Source organism: Notechis scutatus, chromosome 11, assembly GCF_049901735.1.
Source record: "Notechis scutatus isolate UNSWTSFEM ecotype Mainland chromosome 11, rNotScu1.2, whole genome shotgun sequence".
In the NCBI taxonomy this organism is placed as follows: Eukaryota; Metazoa; Chordata; class Lepidosauria; order Squamata; family Elapidae; genus Notechis; species Notechis scutatus.
The window spans coordinates 6,276,864-6,295,951 of record NC_142019.1 but is presented as its reverse complement, the minus strand read 5'-3'; the positions used below and the strand labels follow the sequence as shown (position 1 = coordinate 6,295,951).

Below are 19,088 nucleotides of genomic sequence, written 5' to 3'. Positions count from 1 at the left end.
CATATGTTTCAGTCTCCAGTCCCCTAATCATCCTGGTTGCTCTTCTCTGCACTTTTTCTAGCATCTCAACATCTTTTTTATAGTGTAGTGACCAAAACTGGATGCAGTATTCTAGGTGTGGTCTTACTAACGCTTTAGAGAGTGTACCTCACTTGACCTTGATTGTATCCCTCTGTTAATGCAATTTAGGATTGTGTTGGCTTTTTTGGCTGCCGCCACCCACTGCTGGTTCATATTTAACTGGTTGTCCACTAAGACTCCAAGATCCCTCTCACAGTTACTGCTATTGAGCCTGGTTTCACCAGTTTACATGTGTTAGTAAGGAGAAGGGCCAGGAAATGGATTTCGATCAAGGACAAAACCAATGAAACACATTATTTTAAATAATAAGAGATAGAATATGCAATAATAAAAGGTAAAAATAATAATAAGGCCTCCTGGATGTCTAACTGATAATTTCCTAGACATATCCAGGAATATCTCCGTGGTGTTAGTTGAAAAAGTCAAGATGGGGTGGTTGAAGCTATGACTAGTATCATATCACAAGTTGCAATGTATTGTCTGGAATTCCAAGTACTGATTTCTAGAATGAGTGAATACAAATATATTTGTCACTCTATATAGAGCAAATGATTTTGTGTTGTTGTACATGTAACGTTTTGGGTAATTTGTGAGGAAAACACATTATACCGTACTCTTGTGAGGTCCAAACTACAGTAGACATCAAATACTACCCTAAACTTTTTTTAGAAAGGCGTCCAAAATGAATCACCTCCCAAAATAAATGTGTTCCAGATTTCTAAGGGAAAAGTAAAGTTTATACAATTGGTCCTATTCCATGTCAGTTTTGTTCTGCATTTTCCCCTCAAGTGACCCCTTCTGACATGAAGTGATATGTAAAAACCTGTGTTTGGGAAAGGTATTGTATTTCAAACAGGAACACACAGAAATTGTCCGGACTTAATAAAAGAAAGATGGTAAGTCATAATGGCTGCATTCTTCTAACCTCTTCTTTCTTTCTTTCTTTCTTTCTTTCTTTCTTTCTTTCTTTCTTTCTTTCTTTCTTTCTTTCTTTCTTTCTTTCTTTCTTTCTTTCTTTCTTCCTTCCTTCCTTCCTTCCTTCCTTCCTTCCTTCCTTTCTTTCTTTTTCTTTTCTTTTTTTCTCTTTCCTTCCTTCCTTTTTCTATCTCTCTTCCTTTTCCTTCCTTCCTTCCTTGCTCCCTCACTCCCTCTCTTATTTCTCTTTTAATGAAGGGAGTGGTTCCTTCCCCCCCCCCCAATCACTGATTACTTTTTTCCCCCTTCTCATATTATATCTGTATTTCCAGTACATCCCAAGTAAAACCAACCTAAGTTGCATTCTTACTCTCGAAGACTGCTTGACATATGCAGCTCCACCTTGTACTGTTGCCACTGATTTTTTTAAAAATGCACATATCTATCAGGAAAGGCTAGCTTAAATGAAAATAGTTTTTAAAAGTATTTTAGCAATGTTCCTTGACAGGAGAATATTAACTTTGACTAAGGATCCCATTGTGAATGACCAAATTGTATGGTCATTTGAAAAATTCAAGAAAGCTGCCCACAAGGTATGTTGGATTGATAGGAAACACTTTAATTGATTTTTGGGGGGGTGCTTTTTAATTAATTATATGTGCTGTTTGAACTTAGAAGTAGTGGGAAATCGGTATGGGGACTGAAGTCATGGAGTCTTGAAACATAACTTCAAACCCAAATCAAAGAGAACTGTTTCCTTAAAACAAACAGGATTTGCCAATATCTGATTAGGGGAAACCAGAAAGAAAATTTTTTCCCTACTAAACACTCAGAAAGAAATTTACAGATGAGTAACCATTTTACAAAAGCTAACTTCAGGGAAAATCCTTCAATACCTTGAAAAATATTAACGTGATATTTCTGTGAATTTCTGCATCTCTTCCTTGGATTCCAAGAGCTGGATTCTAACATGCTGGCCCATATCCACACCCATGTTTGCAATTCTTTACTCACCAATGCAGCCAGTGCCATCTGCGGTTGTGGCATATCCAGAGGGACATTTGCAAAAGTAGCTGCTGATAGTGTTAGAACATTCTCCCCCTTCGCAGATGCCAAGAATGGTGCTGCATTCATCGATATCTATGGATTTAGAAACAAGGATGACTTGAATAGAACAGAACAAGGCAGAGGACAAGGGACAGGACAGGATAGGATAGGATGGATGGGGTAGGGTAGGGTAGAACAGAGAATAGAGGAAAGGAGATGAGAAGAGTTGGAAGAGGAGAGGAGAGGAGGGACACATAGAAATAATAGAATGTAGAAGTAGAAGTAAAAATATTGACCAAGTGTCAGCATTCACACACACAAAGAATTTGTCTCCAGTGCCAAAACTCTCAGTGTACGTGCAAAACAGTTTTAGCCAGATTAACTGAAAACAAAGACATCACTGAAAAAATGTAATGCCTCTTGTGTTAACAATACTCTACCAAAGCTGTCCCAGTGAAGATCACTCATCACACCAGGATGGATGGATGGATGGACAGATGGACAGATGGATGGATGGATAGATGGATAGATGGATGGATGGATAGATGGATAGATGGATAGATGGATGGATGGTGAGTGGACAAACATCTGTTTCTAGGAATGAAGTAACCAAAGGGGTGGACCTATCATTGTAGATTTCAAGGCCCTGCAAATAACATATAAGTTAAACCACCAAATATAATTTGAATGGCCTTAATACTCTTGGTGTTTTGTTGCTAAGGTTCGGAAAGTCATTAGACTTACTTAATAGCTTTTGCATCAGTGAATCCAGAGCACTTGAAATGAAAACAATGGTATTTATATTAATGTCAACACTAATATAAACAGTGATACATTGTTTGGGTTAGACTCGGCCCTACGATGAAATCTGGAGATTTTGCTTTCAGTAAAGCCAGATTTTCTATAAACAGAAGCACTACTAGCTTAAAGATAAAATACTTGAAACTAATCAATTCACAGCTATAGACATTCCCCCTCTCTGTTATTCAGAATTCTTGTCAATATCCTTAACAAGCATTCCATGTTCTACTATTTTATTCTTAGTTTTGAAAATCTTTATGATCTATCATTGCAAAAGTCCTTCGCATACACATTCAGGAAGAAAATATCCAATGGCTTTTAGTGACATTTTGCGGAAGCACACAAAAAGCCTCATAGTTTTGCTGATTATCCCTCTCAAATATTAATAGGCTGCCAAAATCAGGATCTGTAACAGAGTTGCACGTCACTAAGGATTGTTAATCAAAACTTAATGGGTGACTAATAGGGAAAGATTTTGATAAACATCACGAATTCTTTGGAACATTTTGGATTTACCAGCAAGAAAGATCTTCCCATCAAGATCACTTAGTCTTTGGCTACCATAAGCAATGGACAGAAATGTAGTTTGGATTTTAGAACATGCCCTCAAATGTTAGTCTTTCTCGAGAGAAGCTAGATTGTACTACAGAGGCTACTTCAGGCATTACAACCTAGTTGATCCACTTGACTTCTAGCTGAAAGTCCTCCAACTTGACTTCCTTCTGATGCGTTGAGGCTACAAGAATTCTCAGTCTGTATGGCCAACAGTTGGATATTCTTCTCAACACATCTCCCCCATTCAGAAAGACTATCTTGTCCTTTGGTGCCTTCTAGAATATTTTGAGCACAACTCCAACAACTCCTTGCTCCTGGCTATGCTTTGACAAAAAGTAAACCAAAGAAATGGAGAGCTTTGAAGTGTCTATATGCCTTTTCTGTGGCTTAAGCCATAAAGTAGCTCTTGCCACACATAATTCTAAAATCTTTACAATGATGTTTTTTTCTATCAAAAGGTAGTCATCTTCCAAAGCTAGTCAGATGGCTTAAACCGAAGTAAGTCTCCAGGGTTTATTAATCTTCAAAGAGTTGAGGTAACCTTGAATAGGAAAAGGTGAGTATTGAAATCAAGAGTTGTGTGTTTATCTTTGATGTTAAAATTGGAACACACTTGAAGTGGCAATTCGATGATAGGACGACACAGTTCTGGTCTTTGCATTCAGGGAAGTGGTAGGTCTAATGTGATCCTGCTGTGAAGGGTAGCATGGCCATCAACCGCGGACTGAAAATGCAATTCTCTCAAATTATTTCCCCTTTTAATAGTGGGCAGTGTTTTTGTTTTTTTTTTGTCATTGTTTCTGCAGTGCAACTTTCAAAAAATAAGGACATCTGTTCTGCTGTAGTATAATCACATCAAGTAAAAATCGCCCACTCTTAACACCAAAGTCCCTTGAACTCAGGTTGCCTTTTGAGTTTTCGCTGAACACTTTTTAAAAGTTGTTTCAGAAGGTCTAACGTTCTCAATTTGCACTTCTATCTGCTAAACAATTTAGGAAGGGCACACACAGGAAGCAGGGGTGGGATTCAAAAATCCTGGCAACCGGTTCTCTGCCCAGTTGCTGGGTGGGCGTGGCCATGGTGGGCGTAGCCTTCTGGAACTTCTGGGAAGGCCATTTTCCATCTTCCCTAGAGGCCGGAGGGCCTCTGGGAGGGGGAAAACAGCCTCCCCCGAGCTCTGGAAGGGCTCTGGAAGTCGGAAACAGGCCCGTTTCTGGAGTTCTGGAACTTCTGGTTTGGCCACTTTTCACCTTCCCCAGAGTCTGGAGGCTTCCCTTGGGCCTCTGGGAGGGTGAAAATGGCCTCCCCCGGGCTCCGGAGGGCCTCACAGCCTCCACATGGACCCTGCACTTACCTGCATCAGAAATGGGCCATGTGAAGACTCCTGGGAGGGAAAGGGTGGGTGGGGCCAGCTGGTCGGTTCAACTACCGGTTCAGTGAACCAGGTGTAAATTTAACACCCAGTTCACTTGAACCGGGGCAAACCGGCTGAATCTCCCCTCTGACGGGAAGGGAATATTTTACCTTACTGAATTATCTTTGATTGTTGTTCAACATACTCCTAGGAGTTTTCAAACAGGACATCCATTCATTCCAACTTTAAGTTCTCTTGGTACATGCTGTGCCTCTTAAAGTTTAATTGGTTATTCCTTATATTATCCAGCCTACAAGAACTTAAATACAGCTGCAGAAGCATTTGCTCAGTTTGGGTTCTACAAGACTATTGCTCTGGAAATATGATTGCGTCAGTTCAAAATTCCAGCAACCACCTGCATTTTGGATGTCCTGCTTTGCAAACCCACTGAAACAAGAATTCAAGCCGAATTCATTCAATGGGAATTGTTTTAGTTAATTCCACGTAATCTCGTGGAGTTAAGTTTCTGAAATGGACTGCTACTGAGTTTCTCTCTGAAAAGAAACACTTCAGTGATGTTTGAGAAGTTAAGACGTTCCTACGCCTTGGCTGCCCTTTGGCCAAAATCGCTGGCAGACAGCATGAAAACTCTATTTGTCTGGATCAAATTCTTTACAAATTGGTTTACATAAGACAAAATAAAAATGACAAAGTAGTTGTTGTGTAAAGATTATTATTTTAGCTAACATTTAAAAATAAGTCCTATGTTATAAGGCAGCCAGTCTGAAGACTCTTAGGCATTACATTCAGGACAATTTGTGTTACTACTTTAAAAAGATGTATTTTTATATATCTGCTTTGTGTTTCACTGCAATGAACAGTTCGCTTAAGGATAACATCTAAATAACTCCACTGATAGCCATAGTTACACTATTTAATGCTAAGTAAGCTAAGAATCAAATTCCTGGGAAATAGTGGGACCATGAGTAGCTACCAAAATTTCAGAGCAGCAAAGCTTGGTAGAAATGTAACATCCGTATTTAAGAATCAAAGAAATGCAACAGTTTTTAAGTTCTATGAAATGGAACATCTGAATGCATGCACTTTGCCATGAATAAATACGTTTTTGCCAACTGATAAGAGAAAACATACGGAATGTGACATTTTCTATCTTTCCATAGGGAAGCTTTGAAAGACTTACCATCACATTTCTGTGTCACTTCATTAAACTTGTGTCCAGCTGGGCATTTGCACTCAAAAGATCCAACTGTATTAATGCAATTTCCTCCTTGACAAATCCCAGGGATAGCTTGGCATTCATCCACATCTATCATGCAAAACAAAAAGAACACCAACGTTAATTTGCCCATCAAGATACAAAGGCACATTCATTGCTTCTGTATCCTGTACTAGATTTCTTCCTCGGGAGAGATTTGTGAATTATTAACATTATGGCTGTGCTTTTTTTTTTTTTTCCCAGAAAAGATTCAGAAGTGGCCATGTTTTTATATGGATGTCTGAAAAATGACATGGCTGCTTTAATGAGGTGCTATAGATTTTGATATAGCTCTTCTAAACCATTTTTAGCCCTATAAATTACTTTCTCAAGGAGAAAAAATATGTACATTTACATTTGTTCTACTGAAGAATATCACTTGACATTTTAATGAGGGTTCTGTTTTATTCTTGGAGAAAGCCAACCTTCTGCATTTATCAGCAATCTTCAGGCACATCCAATATCTCTGCCTCATTAGACTTATTTTTTTGAGATTATATTTAAAGTAAAATTACACAGAGACCTGGAGTGCTGCAAAGCAAATAATTACTAGAAAGTACTCCATATTTTTAGATCCTGTAATAACAAAACAGAGCGTGTCTACAGCCCAGTGATTTATTAGATCAGAAAGAAAACTATATATATAGCAATAGCACTTAAACTTATATACCGCTTTGTAATGTTTTATAGCTCTCTCTAAGCGGTTTACAGAATCAGCATTTTGCCCCCAACAATCTGGCTCCTCGTTTTACTGACTTCAGAAGGATGGGAGGCCAAGTCAACCTTGAGAGTCAAAGTGCCAAACTGCAGGCAGCCAGCAGTCAGCAGAAATAGCCTGCAATACTGCATTCTAACAACTGCGCCACAACTCTTAACTATTATATTGAAATAGTTGCACCTAAAAAAGCTGAAGTTGATGCTAGAAGCAATTTCATCAGTTTTCCCTCGGGCCAATGGACATTTTAGGACTGTCCACATTTGCTATGGCAACCATGACACACTCTCAAAATATCCAATGTGCCCATTGGTTTAAAAATGCCCTGCCACTGTCTAAACCAGTGATGGCGAACCTTTTTGTTGTGATGTGCCAAAAGCGTCACACATGCAATAGTGTGTGTGTGTGTGTGTGTGAGTGCCAGCACCTACAATGAAATGCCCCCTGCCCCCTGCAGATGTGCATGCAACCTCCATGCCCCCTTACCTGCACTGGGCATGCGTGCTCTTCCCAGCTGATTTTCGGCTAGTTTGAGGCCGTTTTCGCCCTCCCGGAGGCTTGAGGGAAGCTTCTGCAGCCTCGGAAGGCCAAAAAAACGGGCCCGTTTTTGCACTTCTGTTTTCAGCATGTCTGGTTTTGGTACTTCCGGTATTTCCAGAAATACCGGAAGTGCCGAAACAGGCCCGTTTTTCGGTCTCCAAAGGCTGCAGAGGCTTCTATCGAGCCTCCGGGAGGGCAAAAAAGACCTCAAATGGGCCAAAAATCAGCTGGGAGGCACGCACATGCGCAGTGCAGGTAAGTTTGGCTGGGGCTTGCAAGCCCACACAAATGGCTCTGTGTGCCACCTGCGGCAGGGGTCCCCAACCACCGGTCCGCAGACCGGTACCGGTCCGTGGAACAAGTCCTACCGGGCCGCTGGTTGCTGGGCGCTGCCATCTTTTTTTGATGAAAAAGTGCTTCCGGTGAGCTTTTCCGGGTAGAAAGCTCACCGGAAGCACTTTTTCATCAAAAAGATGGCGGCGCAGCGCTTCGTGAGCTTTCCGGGAAAGCCATTTCTACCCGGAAAGCTCACCGAGCGCATGCGCGCCATCTTTTTGATGAAAAAGTGCTTCCGGTGAGGTCACCGGAAGCACTTTTTCATCAAAAAGATGGCAGCGCCCAGCTGATGCCGGTACCGGGCCGCGGCGCCCAGCTGATGCCGGTACCGGGCCGCGGCATAAAAAAGGTTGGGGATCACTGACCTGCGGCACGTGTGCCATAGGTTTACCATCACGGGTCTAGAGCAATGTTTCTCAACCTTGGCAGCTTTTAAGATGTGTGGGTCTCGTTTCCCAGAATTCCCCAGACAGCATGGCTGGCTAGGGAATTCTGGGAATTGATGTCCACCAATCTTAAAGCTGCCAAGGTTAAGAAATACTGATCTAAGCTATAGAGGGGACGACGGCAAAGAAGTTGTATACATTTCCACTACTTTGTTCTTAGCTTGTTCTTTGCAGCTAAAAGTTTTCCTTCTCGACGGATACCATTTCTCAGAAATAAAGAGCTGTATACAAATACGTAGGTCTCTTGAGACTTGCCAAAATAAATCAAAATTGTGTGAAGATGGGTTGGCAGAAGCTGAACGATGTCATCCAACAACTTGGTTTATAAATTGCGGGACATATGACCCATTGTTAATCTGTAGCAAACAGAGCTCTTCTACAAACACTGGACTACACTAAGTTTAAGCAAGAGCCAATGCTCGGTTTGGACATTATAAATGCTGTTTATGTAGTTTTTTGAGAGCTATTGCAGCTGTTGAGAGACACCCAAAAAATGATTTATTTCTTTTTATTTTTTGCTAAAAGCGTAGTCGATGTTCCTACAACAATGCTAGGTCTTGAATTCTCCTGGGAGAGATTTTGGATTCACAACAATAGCATGGGGTGTTCTGCATCATCTTTACTTTTCTACACCCACAAAATTACCGTCTCTTGTTGAACGACATTTTAGAGGCAGGTCTTGAACACACACAAAAAGAACTCCTTCGGAGACAAGATCTTGAGAATATTAAGCCCACACCAATTCAGCACATAGCTGCTGTCCCTGTTAACTTTCTCCTATTTCCTGTCAGACATTCAGACAATAAAAGAATTTATACAGCTGGATGTATTCGAAATAAAAGCCAAAAGCAGGGTAAGAACTTTCAGCGGCACACACAGACTTCAGGCATCTTGGCACATCGCGGGATTCAAAAATCAAACATAAATGGATTTCAATTAGTATATTGTGTAACAGGCTGTTTTTAAACCCAGGAATCTTAAAAAGAGTCATTTCCAGGTTTCTGGAAACGGCTCTATTAGTGTGTTTGGAAAAAAAACATGAAAAGAAAACCTGGAAGGTTTGCAGGATCACCAAAGTTAGTTTTGTTTGCCATTAAAAACTCAGGGCTTTTGACCATATTGGGTTTTCAGTAGTGAAGTTATGAAACATAGGAACCTTATGGTGAAAACCAGGAAGACTTCCATAGCTAAAGGAACTGAGGGTATGGTGACAAAAAGAGTAGAGCTAATAATAATGGATCTACTAACCAGGGGTGGGGTTCAAATTTTTTAACAACCGGTTCTGTGGGCGTGGCTTAGTTGGTGGGCATGGCTTGATGGTCATGTGACTGAGTGGACATGGCTTGGTGGTCATGTTATTGGCTGGGCGTGGCCAACTCAATATCACTCATATCGAGGCATGCAACTCCTCGCCTGGCCTCTCATGACTGTGGGGATGCGGCAACAGTTGTAAGTGTGAAAAATCATCATAAGTCACTTTTTTCAGTGCCATTGTCACTTTGAATGGTCACTCCACACAAGCAAAGAACCTGCAAAGGAGGGGGAAAAACCTCCAGAGAAGTTCCTGAGACAGGAAGTCTAGTCCTGCCAAGAATGTAATAAGGGTTAACAGAGAGGCAGTTTCTGTAAGCAACACCAGAATGTTTCCTTCCTGCCTTCCTTACAGGATTAGGCCAGTAATTTCTTCTAACAACCGGTTCTCCGAACTGCTTAGAATGATAACAACCGGTTCTAGCGAATAGGTGCGAACTGGTAGAATCCCACCCCTGGATCTAACCACAGTTTCTGCACCTTCTTTTGTGTAACACTGTCTTTGGATGTTGGGCAAAGCCTTCTTGAAATAGAGACAGGTAATCCTCAACTTACAACCATTCATTCAGTGACTGTTCAAGGGAGTGGTGCGGTGGCCTAAAGGTGGAACTCTCGCCTCACAATCAGGAGGCTGTGAGTTTGATCCTAGGTAGAGGCAGATATTTTCTCTCTGGGGACGATGAGAATGTATCTGCTGGACAAAACTGCACACTGGCAACAGGAAGGGCATCTGGCCATTAAACACTCTGCTAGCTCGATTCAGTTGCCCAGAAGAGGTTGTTAAATGATGATGATGATGATTCAGTGACTGTTCAAAGTTACAACGGCACTGAAAAAGAGACTTAAGACCCATTTTTGTAGTTATAATCGTGACAGCATCCCCATGGTCACATGATCAAAATTTGGGTGCTTGGCCATTGGCATGTAGCTACGAAGGTTGCACTGTCCTGGGATCATATAATCACCCCTTGTAATCCTCCCACCCCGCTTCTGACGAGCAAAGTCAATGGCGATGCCAGATTCGCTTCATGATCTCCTGATTCGCTTCCCAACTAAAGGGATTCATTTAACAGCAGTGGCCAAAAGGTCATAAAATGGATCGAGACTCACTTATTGAATACAACAGAAATGTCGGGCTCTGTTGTAGTTGAGGATTAGCCGTGTAAAAAAAAGTGTCAGGATTCTGGAAGTTACCCCAATTAAATCATGAGTCTCGATGCAAACTTCCAAAACTTCAAAAAAGGATTTATTGGGAGTTAAAAGGTCCGGCACTGCCTGGGTGTAGCCGACTCTGAGACACATAATTCATTGTCACCCTTGACCCTGGTTTTCCCCCACCCCTCTGGGTGTATCCTAATTCATATTCTCCAGTGGGACACGTCCACAGCCAAGAGTCATCAATCATCTTCTCCAGTTAGAGAAAAACTTCAGTCACCTAGTTACTATCTTTGAAAACTATTTATGGAATGCACTTTCAATTTCCAAGCTGCCGCACTGCTCCCCCCTCCCTTTCTGTCGGCAACTCTAAAAAAACCAGAGAAATAGTTTATGAGTTGACAAAAAGATTGTGAGGCACCTTACCTTGGCAAGCTCCTGTTCGGATGTTTGGGATGAATCCCCTTCGGCAAGGACTAGGCTGGGCTGGACACATTTCACAAGGGTGACCCCATGCTCGGCCCACCGTTGCGCAGCAGAGGGTTTTCGTGCACACGATCCCGCTGAGCTGCCCCTGGCACATCTGGTTGGTCACCAAGGTGAAGCAGGGCCCCGTCCTGTAATCTGAATTAACAGCAAGGAAACCTCATCAGGAGGGCACTTGGAATGAATTAGAATAGAATATAGAATAGAATATAGAAGAGAATATAGAAGAGAAGAGAAGAGAAGAGAAGAGAAGAGAAGAGAAGAGAAGAGAAGAGAAGAGAAGAGAAGAGAAGAGAAGAGAAGAAAATTCTTTATTGGCCAAGTGTGATTGGACACACAAGGAATTTGTCTTGGTGCAAATGCTCTCAGTGTACATACAAGAAAAGATACACTCATCAAGAGTCAAGAATCATCAGGTACAACACTTAATAACAGTCATAGGATACAATAAGCAATCGAATCATACTAGGAAACAGTCAATATAAATCCTTAGGATACAAGCAACGTTACAGTTATACAGTCACAAGTGGGAGGAGATGGGTGATAGGAATGATGAGAAGATTAATAGTAATAGTAATGCAGACTTAGTAAATAATTGGACAGTGTTGAGGGAATTGTTTGTTTAGCGGAGCGATGGCTTTCAGGGAAAAAAACTGTCCTTGTGTCTAGTTACGCATGAGCGATTCGAATATCCATTAGTCAGCCTTATCACACATGGTGGACCTGTAAAGCGCAGGACTTTTGGCGTAGAATTTGGTCATGGTTAGAGGAAATGACAGGGCTTAAATTTCAGTATACACCAGAGATGTTTTTATTAGGAATATTGGAGAAAAATGTAAACAAAGTTGACACCTATTTAATTATACATGTAACTACTGCAGCAAGAATAACATTTGCCCCAAACTGGAAAGCAAGAGAGATTCTAAATGAAGAAGATGCTTTGAATTGGGAAAATATTACACTGCGCCGAAATGGATAGGCTAACCCTAGAATTGAAAGAGCAAGATGAACTAGAATATTACAAAGTATGGAACACATTTTATAAATGGAGGGACATGAAAGGGTGTCCACAGAACTTAAATATGTAGAGAATGTGATAAAAAGGTACAAAAGATAAAAGGAAAATATGATCCATAAAAATGTATATACATTTATGTATGTATGTACATAAATGTATAAATGTATGTACATAAATGTACAATTTTCTTTCTATTTCTAATTGTAAAGAGATTGGACAGAAATGTATGTCAAAGAAGAGACACCATGTTCACTGTTTTTATTGTTTATATTTAATAAAAAAAAATTTTAAAAAAGAATATTCATTAGTCAGCTTTTAGTCAGGCGCATCCCTTTTTCAGATCTGGTCCTGCTGAAACCAGACAGAGACACTGGAGTTAGTGAATAGCCAAAATCTGTCAATAAATCAAAAGTCCCTTAAGTTGGATCAAGAAAAATCATAGTTCAGAAATAGTTCACAATGCAAATGAGGAAATGGAAGTTGGGATCTCTTCTCTTTACTCATTTTGTGTTTTCTTTCTTTTCCCTTTTTGCACGGAGACAGATATAGAACAGGGGACGCTCCAATCCCCGGTCTGTGGGCTGGTAGCAGTCCTCGGCCCATTGGAAACTGGGCCACGCGTGCAGTGTGTGCTCCATGTGTGCAAATGGTGGATGCATACGCCAAACCATCATTTCCCCTGCCCACCGCTGCCAGTCTTCAGAGACAAAAAAAGTTGGGGACCACTGCTACAGAAGAGCCATTAAAAGAGGGGTCTGGGCAGGAGATTACACGGTCCCGAGATGGAAGGGAGCATGAGGAAGAAAGTCAAAACAATCCTGCCTTGATTTTGTTCAGTATAAGATGAGACGGAGAGAAGCTTAGACCTTCAAGGTTCTTGTTATTATATCCTGCAGCAATAAAATAGCATTCTTGGATTTCCTGCTGTCTCTTTTTGTTGAACTGGCCTACTTCAAAAGGCTTACAGATCCAGAACAATCAAGAAGAGACTCAGCCTGAGGCTACGTGGCAGATGTGGCCAAACCACAGCATCCAACACTTCTGAATTCCGTCAGTTACCATAACTGGGTTGCAGCACCATTCTTTCATTGGGTCAATCTGTCATAAGACTGAAATCTCTCATTTTTTGGCATCGGCAGCCCCATTTGGGAAACTTTGAGCACGCTCCAGAAATCTGGGCTGTTCAGAAAGGTTGGTACAGTAGTATTAATGATCAACAGATGTGCCTTTTGGTAGCAATGCGTAAGCTATTTTTTCGCCAGAGGCACTATGTCAGGGCCGCAAAGGCAGTGAGGCAGCCTGGTAACTCCATTGTCATCAGTTTCAAATCATTCAACTTGTTCAACCTGAGCTCCATCGAAGTGGATCGTTGCTCAATTAATAATGCTGACGGTCAACATAGAAGTAGAACGACTGTGGCAAAAGATAGCAAAGATAGCACCAATAGTAATAGGCATCTAATGCCAAAACAACCTGAACACCATCCGTTGGGAGCATCACTTGAACACCATCGGTATTGCCAAGGCATCAGTCAACTGCAAAAGGCCACTTTATGTGGAACAGCTTACATCCTACAACGATACCTCTAATACCATCAAACAATCACTTCTACCTATCCCAAGTTCTAGGGAAGGACTTGATAAAAATGCCAGATCTAGTTGGAACATCTAGCTGACTGTGTGCCAAACCATAATTCTTCTCTGTGTGATAAGTTGGGAAGAGAAAGTATCATTGGCCCAAGTGTCATCCAATGTGCTCACAAGCTCTACAGTCAAGTAAATTCTTAACTTATTTCTCCCCTGTCCAACATCTTAACCTTTACACCATCCTGATATCCAATATTCTGTGAACCAACCACTGATGTCTGAAAATAATTGTTTACAGCTCCAAGCTACAATTAAAAGCAGCCAGGCTTGGTCAGTAATCTATGATGTAATGTATGAACCCTACCACTGAGTTGTTTTCTGCTTGAGGTTCAGTTCATTGGGGATCTTCCCATTACTAACCAGATTATTTGCCCTTTCCAAACCACAGTAAGACTAAGAAGCCAAGCGTTTCTCTCTTTCTCTATCTCTCTCTCTCTCCCCCTCTCCATTTAAGTAGGCCTCAAGGGCAGAAGCTTATAAGAAAATAGATGAAGAGCAACTTTCAGGAATTAGACAGAAATAAAATCGTGGCCATCTAACTGCAGGCAAGCTTTTTCTATCACTCAAGGGGACAGTGCGTGGGATACATCTACTTTAATTCATTCACGGTTGGGCAAACTATATATCTGAGAGGCGAATTAAACTGTGTCATTAATAAAACGTTATGTTTTGTTCCATTATCCCACTGAAACAACCCAACGCTGGCAGCGCCAAGTTCTGTCTCTGGCACATGTACCGCAACTCCGTTTCTCTCCCATTAAATAAAAGCCTTTTCACTAAAACCATGTGTGGCACAAAGAAAATGTGAGTTCTCCCCTTCTAATGAAGGTCATTACGAAGGCTGAACATTCTTCCCTCAATTCTTGGTACCTATCCAGACATTTATACAGGATAAATCTCAGTTCTCAAACATGTTTGCTTGTGGGCCATACTAGCTACCTAGATTTTTTGTGCTGTACAGCAGTGATCCCCAACCTTTTTTATGCCACGGCCCGGTACCGGCATCAGCTGGGCGCCGCCCGATTTTTTTGATGAAAAAGTGCTTCCGGTGACCTCACCGGAAGCACTTTTTCATCAAAAGATGGCGGCGCTATGCTCGTGAGCTTTCCGGGTAGAAATGCCTTTCTACCGGAAAAGCTCACCGAGCGCTGGCCGCCATCTTTTGATGAAAAAGTGCTTCCGGTGAGCTTTCTACCGGAAAAGCTCACCGGAAGCACTTTTTCATCAAAGATGGCGGCGCCCAGCAACCAGCGGCCCGGTAGGACTTGTTCCGCGGACCGGTCCCGGTCCGCGGACCGGTGGTTGGGGACCCCTGCTGTACAGCATTAGAGGCAGTCTGGGAAGGCCTGAATCAATATATCTACAGAGATTCTCAGTCATCCAGGTCATGGTTGTCTCAAAGGTGTTTTTTCAAAAGGCAACTGGACTTTGTTTTTCCTTGAGGAAGAAGAAGTTTCACTTCTCATCCAAGAAGCTTCATCAGTTCTGACTGGATGGTGGGAGATATGGAAGGATCCTGCCATTCTCAGTACTAACACCTCCCCTCATCCAGCCAGAACTGATGAAACTTTTTGGATGAGAAGCAAAACAATAATAACTACTACTATTACTGCGACTACTACTTCCTTATTCCTCCTTCTTTCTTCCTTTCTTCCACCTCCTCCTCCTCCTTCTTCTTCTGAAAAACATAGTTCAGTTGCCTTTTGAAAAAGCGCCTGAATCAATATTCCCCAACTGGGCTGTCCATTCGTTTGGAACTACAGCTCCCATGAACCTAACCAGCAGAGATGAGAGTTGTAGCAGTGAAAGATAATATTGGATTTGATCGAGCTTGCTAACTTAACAGTACAATAAATGAAAAATAAAATGCAGTTCTGCACTGGCTATTTGGAGCTGAAACACAGCATTGGTCAAGATGTTCTGGTTCCTTAGTATAGCTACATTATCAATGAATTATAACAAGCTGCACATTTGGATGTACTCAAGGAAATAAAGAACAGGATGCCCCTAAATAAGTTGAACAATTCCTCATCAGTTCCCAGAACCACAGATATCCTCTGGGACAAATATTCATGGATGGTTCATCACTAACACTACACTGTTAAGCATTCTTTTCAGCAATCTAAGTTAATAACACACCATGTAATTATTATTGCTACTATATACCGTAACTGGAAACCAAAACCCCTTGCGTTTGCTCATATATTCATTTATTAATCAAATTTATACAATGTTCAGTTCACTCTAGTTTTATTGTTGCTGTTGTTCGGTCATTAAGTCATGTCTGACTCTTCACGACCCCATGGACTGGGTCTATGACAATTCGCCAAAGCCAACGTGCCACAGCCAACGTGCCACAACCAACGTGCTGTGGGACAACTCACCACAGCCAATTCCACCCTAGGACTACTTGACACAGGACAAGAGTTACACTAATATCAAAGAAATAGTGGAATAGAATCATTAAAGGAAGGATGCAAAAGGAGAGACAGAATGAAATTTGAATGGCAAAAATTAAAATAACTTTTATTTATTTTAAATAATCAAATAGAATTGTTAAATTTTCCACAGCAAGTTGTCTCATGGCAAACTGGCCCTGACAAGAAGTCCTGCAGCGAGTTGGCCATGGAGAGTTGGCCATGGAGAGTTGGCCATGGAGAGTTGGCCATGGGGAGTTGACCTTAGCGAGTTGGCTGTGGCAAGTTATCCCATTCGACCATGGACCATAACATGCCAACCCCCATCACCCATCCCACTGTCCTCCACTGTCTCCCAGAGTTTAGCCAAATTCATGTTCATTGCATCAATGACTCTATCTACCATCTCTTCCTCTGTCGCCCCCTTCTCCTTTTGCCTTCAATCTTTCCCAACAGGAGTCCTCTCTTCTCATTAAGTGGCCAACATATTTGGGCTTCAGCTTCAATATCTGTCCTTCTCAAAAAAGCCAGGGTTCATTTCCTTTATAAAGTTTCTCTGAGTAGTTTACAAATAATCATAACATCCATGCAAAATAGACGTCTCATCTTAACCCTGATAAATGCTTTCTGTTCGCTCCCGCCCTACTAAATATGTTTAAATTTGCACCCCTAGTGTGCAAAACACTAGTTTCCAGCCTTAAAGGATGACTAAAGCCTTGTACAGATACCGTGATATCATTAGACCAACCAAACCGCTGGCTCTGTGGTTCTTTTAGAAAAGGGTGTGAATTTGCTTACTATACTCATCAATGCTTCCTTTTGTTCTGTTCTGTTTAGCTTATTTTAATCACTGTAACATGCATAGTTGTTTTTTTTAAACACTGCAAAATCGCTCACCCCTTGTTGTCGATCACTGTATCACACAGATAAATATTTTAGGAGTGTTAAATCTTCCCTAGGGTGCCAGCTTGTCCCGCACATCTGCTCCTTTCAAGTTGTGTCCATTTGCTGAACGCTGTTAAAACACTGCTTCAAAAAGTAGTGAAAGCTTCTAGTGTGGTTTCCCCGAAGTTTCCTTAAATGGCTTAATTAATGGATTGATTATCGATTGGGCCCACCACTAGTTGGGAGTTCTTCCCAAGCATTTGCAGCCTGGAAACTTATACACAAGAGCCCATCCTCCTGACAAACCATTTGGAACTAATTATCCTCACCTGGGCTGTACAACCACTGACCCAGTAAGCTGAACGCAACCTCGAAGGCATTTGTGTGCATTTGCCTGCCAGATCCGTAACAACACTTAACTCAGGTTTTTTTGCAGACAGCAAAACAAGGGGGTTATTGAGAATCCAATGGGTTGCTGTATCAAAGCTTGTGATCTGCATTTGTGCAGGAATGCTACAAGCTCTAAACAGCCTTCCCTTCCAACCCTTGTTATCAGTTATAGCCCAAGTATAATATGTGGCTGAGGCTCAACATTAACCATAAGTTTTGGGGCGTTCGTGCTGAGTATCCCTTTTTTCTCAGGTTTGACAGCGTAAGAGAAGAGAAGTAAGAGAAGTTTACGATGAAGAGAAGTTTATGATTTTTTAAAAATCCCTCCCGGGATAATTTTGTTGTTTTATTTATGAATATAGATGTGCATGAACGACAGAAAGAGAGAGAGAGGGAGGGAGGGAGAGGGAGGGAGAGAGAGTGAGTATATGCACATATAATAAAGTATCTGTACATTATTTGCATTTTATACTGCCATGCCAAGTTTATGCTATCCAATTTAGTCATTTTAATTTCCTCTTTTTGTCTGCATGTAGTCCAAGCTAGCCTTTTAGCATATTCTGACTTAATATACTGTATTCTTCTAGCCAATTTTTGGAGGGGTATGCATGTTCTTTTCATAACTATCCTGACACTGTCCATTTACCTTTGGTTATTTTGAATGTTTGAATATCAATTCCTTTTGTTCTGGTTCATGACCATGACGAAACGATTTATTATGTAGCAGGCCTGACTAAGATTGCCAATGTTCAATCTTGTAGTGGAGTTCCTTGTGTAGAAAGTTAGCATCCACCCCTCTCCGAGAAGAATGAAAATTTTTTGAGAAATATTAAAAAGGCAGAAGACTATATTTCCCTGGATGAGAAATCGAGAAACATTCTCTTGAAGTCAGAAAGCAGCCCCCGCCTCTCTTGATGGCCCTCAGCAGATGTCAACACTTAAGAGATAAAGACATAGTTCTATTCATAAGCAGGTTCCCTGTAACAAGGTCTGAACAAAGGTAGGATTAGCCCTCAGCCACGATAGGAATTGCCCAACAAGCCCCTTCATTGCACCAGCAGACCAAACTTCAACCAAGCATGGCTCAGACAACCTATAGAGCCAGCTATGACCCCTACAGCCAATGGAATACATGTTCTTGCATAGGAAGAGGAAGCTCAGGGTCAAAGCCCAAGAGAAGGTATAAAACTCCCTCACTCTCAACTCCGTGGAGTCAGCTGCACTAGAACCACCCATGTGGTTCTGCTTCATCAATAAACCATCTTTCCAATCGCCCTCCATGTTTCCAGTGTCTTTCTCCCGGCTTGAAACTGAACCAGATGGATTCTTCTTCCAGCACTTGCATTCAGCATACACAAAAGGTTGAAAAATATACAGCTCTTTTTCCCACCACAGATTCAAGAATGACATAAGATCAGTGGTGCGTTTCAAATATTTTGAGCACCAGTTCGGTGGGCGTGGCTTGGTGGGTGCACTTTGCGTGTGCACACACACTTTGCATGCACATCAAATGTGCACTTAGCACAGGGGCAGAGGCTTGCTGACTCACTTCCTGCAATCCTACACTCTCCCTGTCACTTCAGCAGCTGCCGCATGGCAATCTGCACAAAGCAGCTGCATTTCAAAAGCAGGGAATAAAGGTTAATAAGGGAGCCCAGGTGGGCGGTTGGGCCAAACAACAGAGCATTGGAGAGAAGCGGTTCGGTCTCTGCTG

The 19,088-nt window shown here is 41.6% G+C and overlaps 1 protein-coding gene across 1 annotated transcript in view; it reads right to left on the bottom strand.

Moving 5' to 3' along the window:
* Positions 1-19,088, bottom strand: part of FBN1 (fibrillin 1) — a 183,542-nt gene that overhangs the window by 110,942 nt on the left and 53,512 nt on the right. Inside the window, exons 7-9 of the mRNA XM_087972672.1 lie at positions 10,959-11,156; positions 5,955-6,080; positions 2,011-2,136 (exon numbers count right to left, since the gene is read on the bottom strand). Of these exons, the coding sequence (XP_087828798.1) occupies positions 2,011-2,136; positions 5,955-6,080; positions 10,959-11,156 (450 nt within the window). The remainder of the gene's footprint in view (positions 1-2,010; positions 2,137-5,954; positions 6,081-10,958; positions 11,157-19,088) is intronic.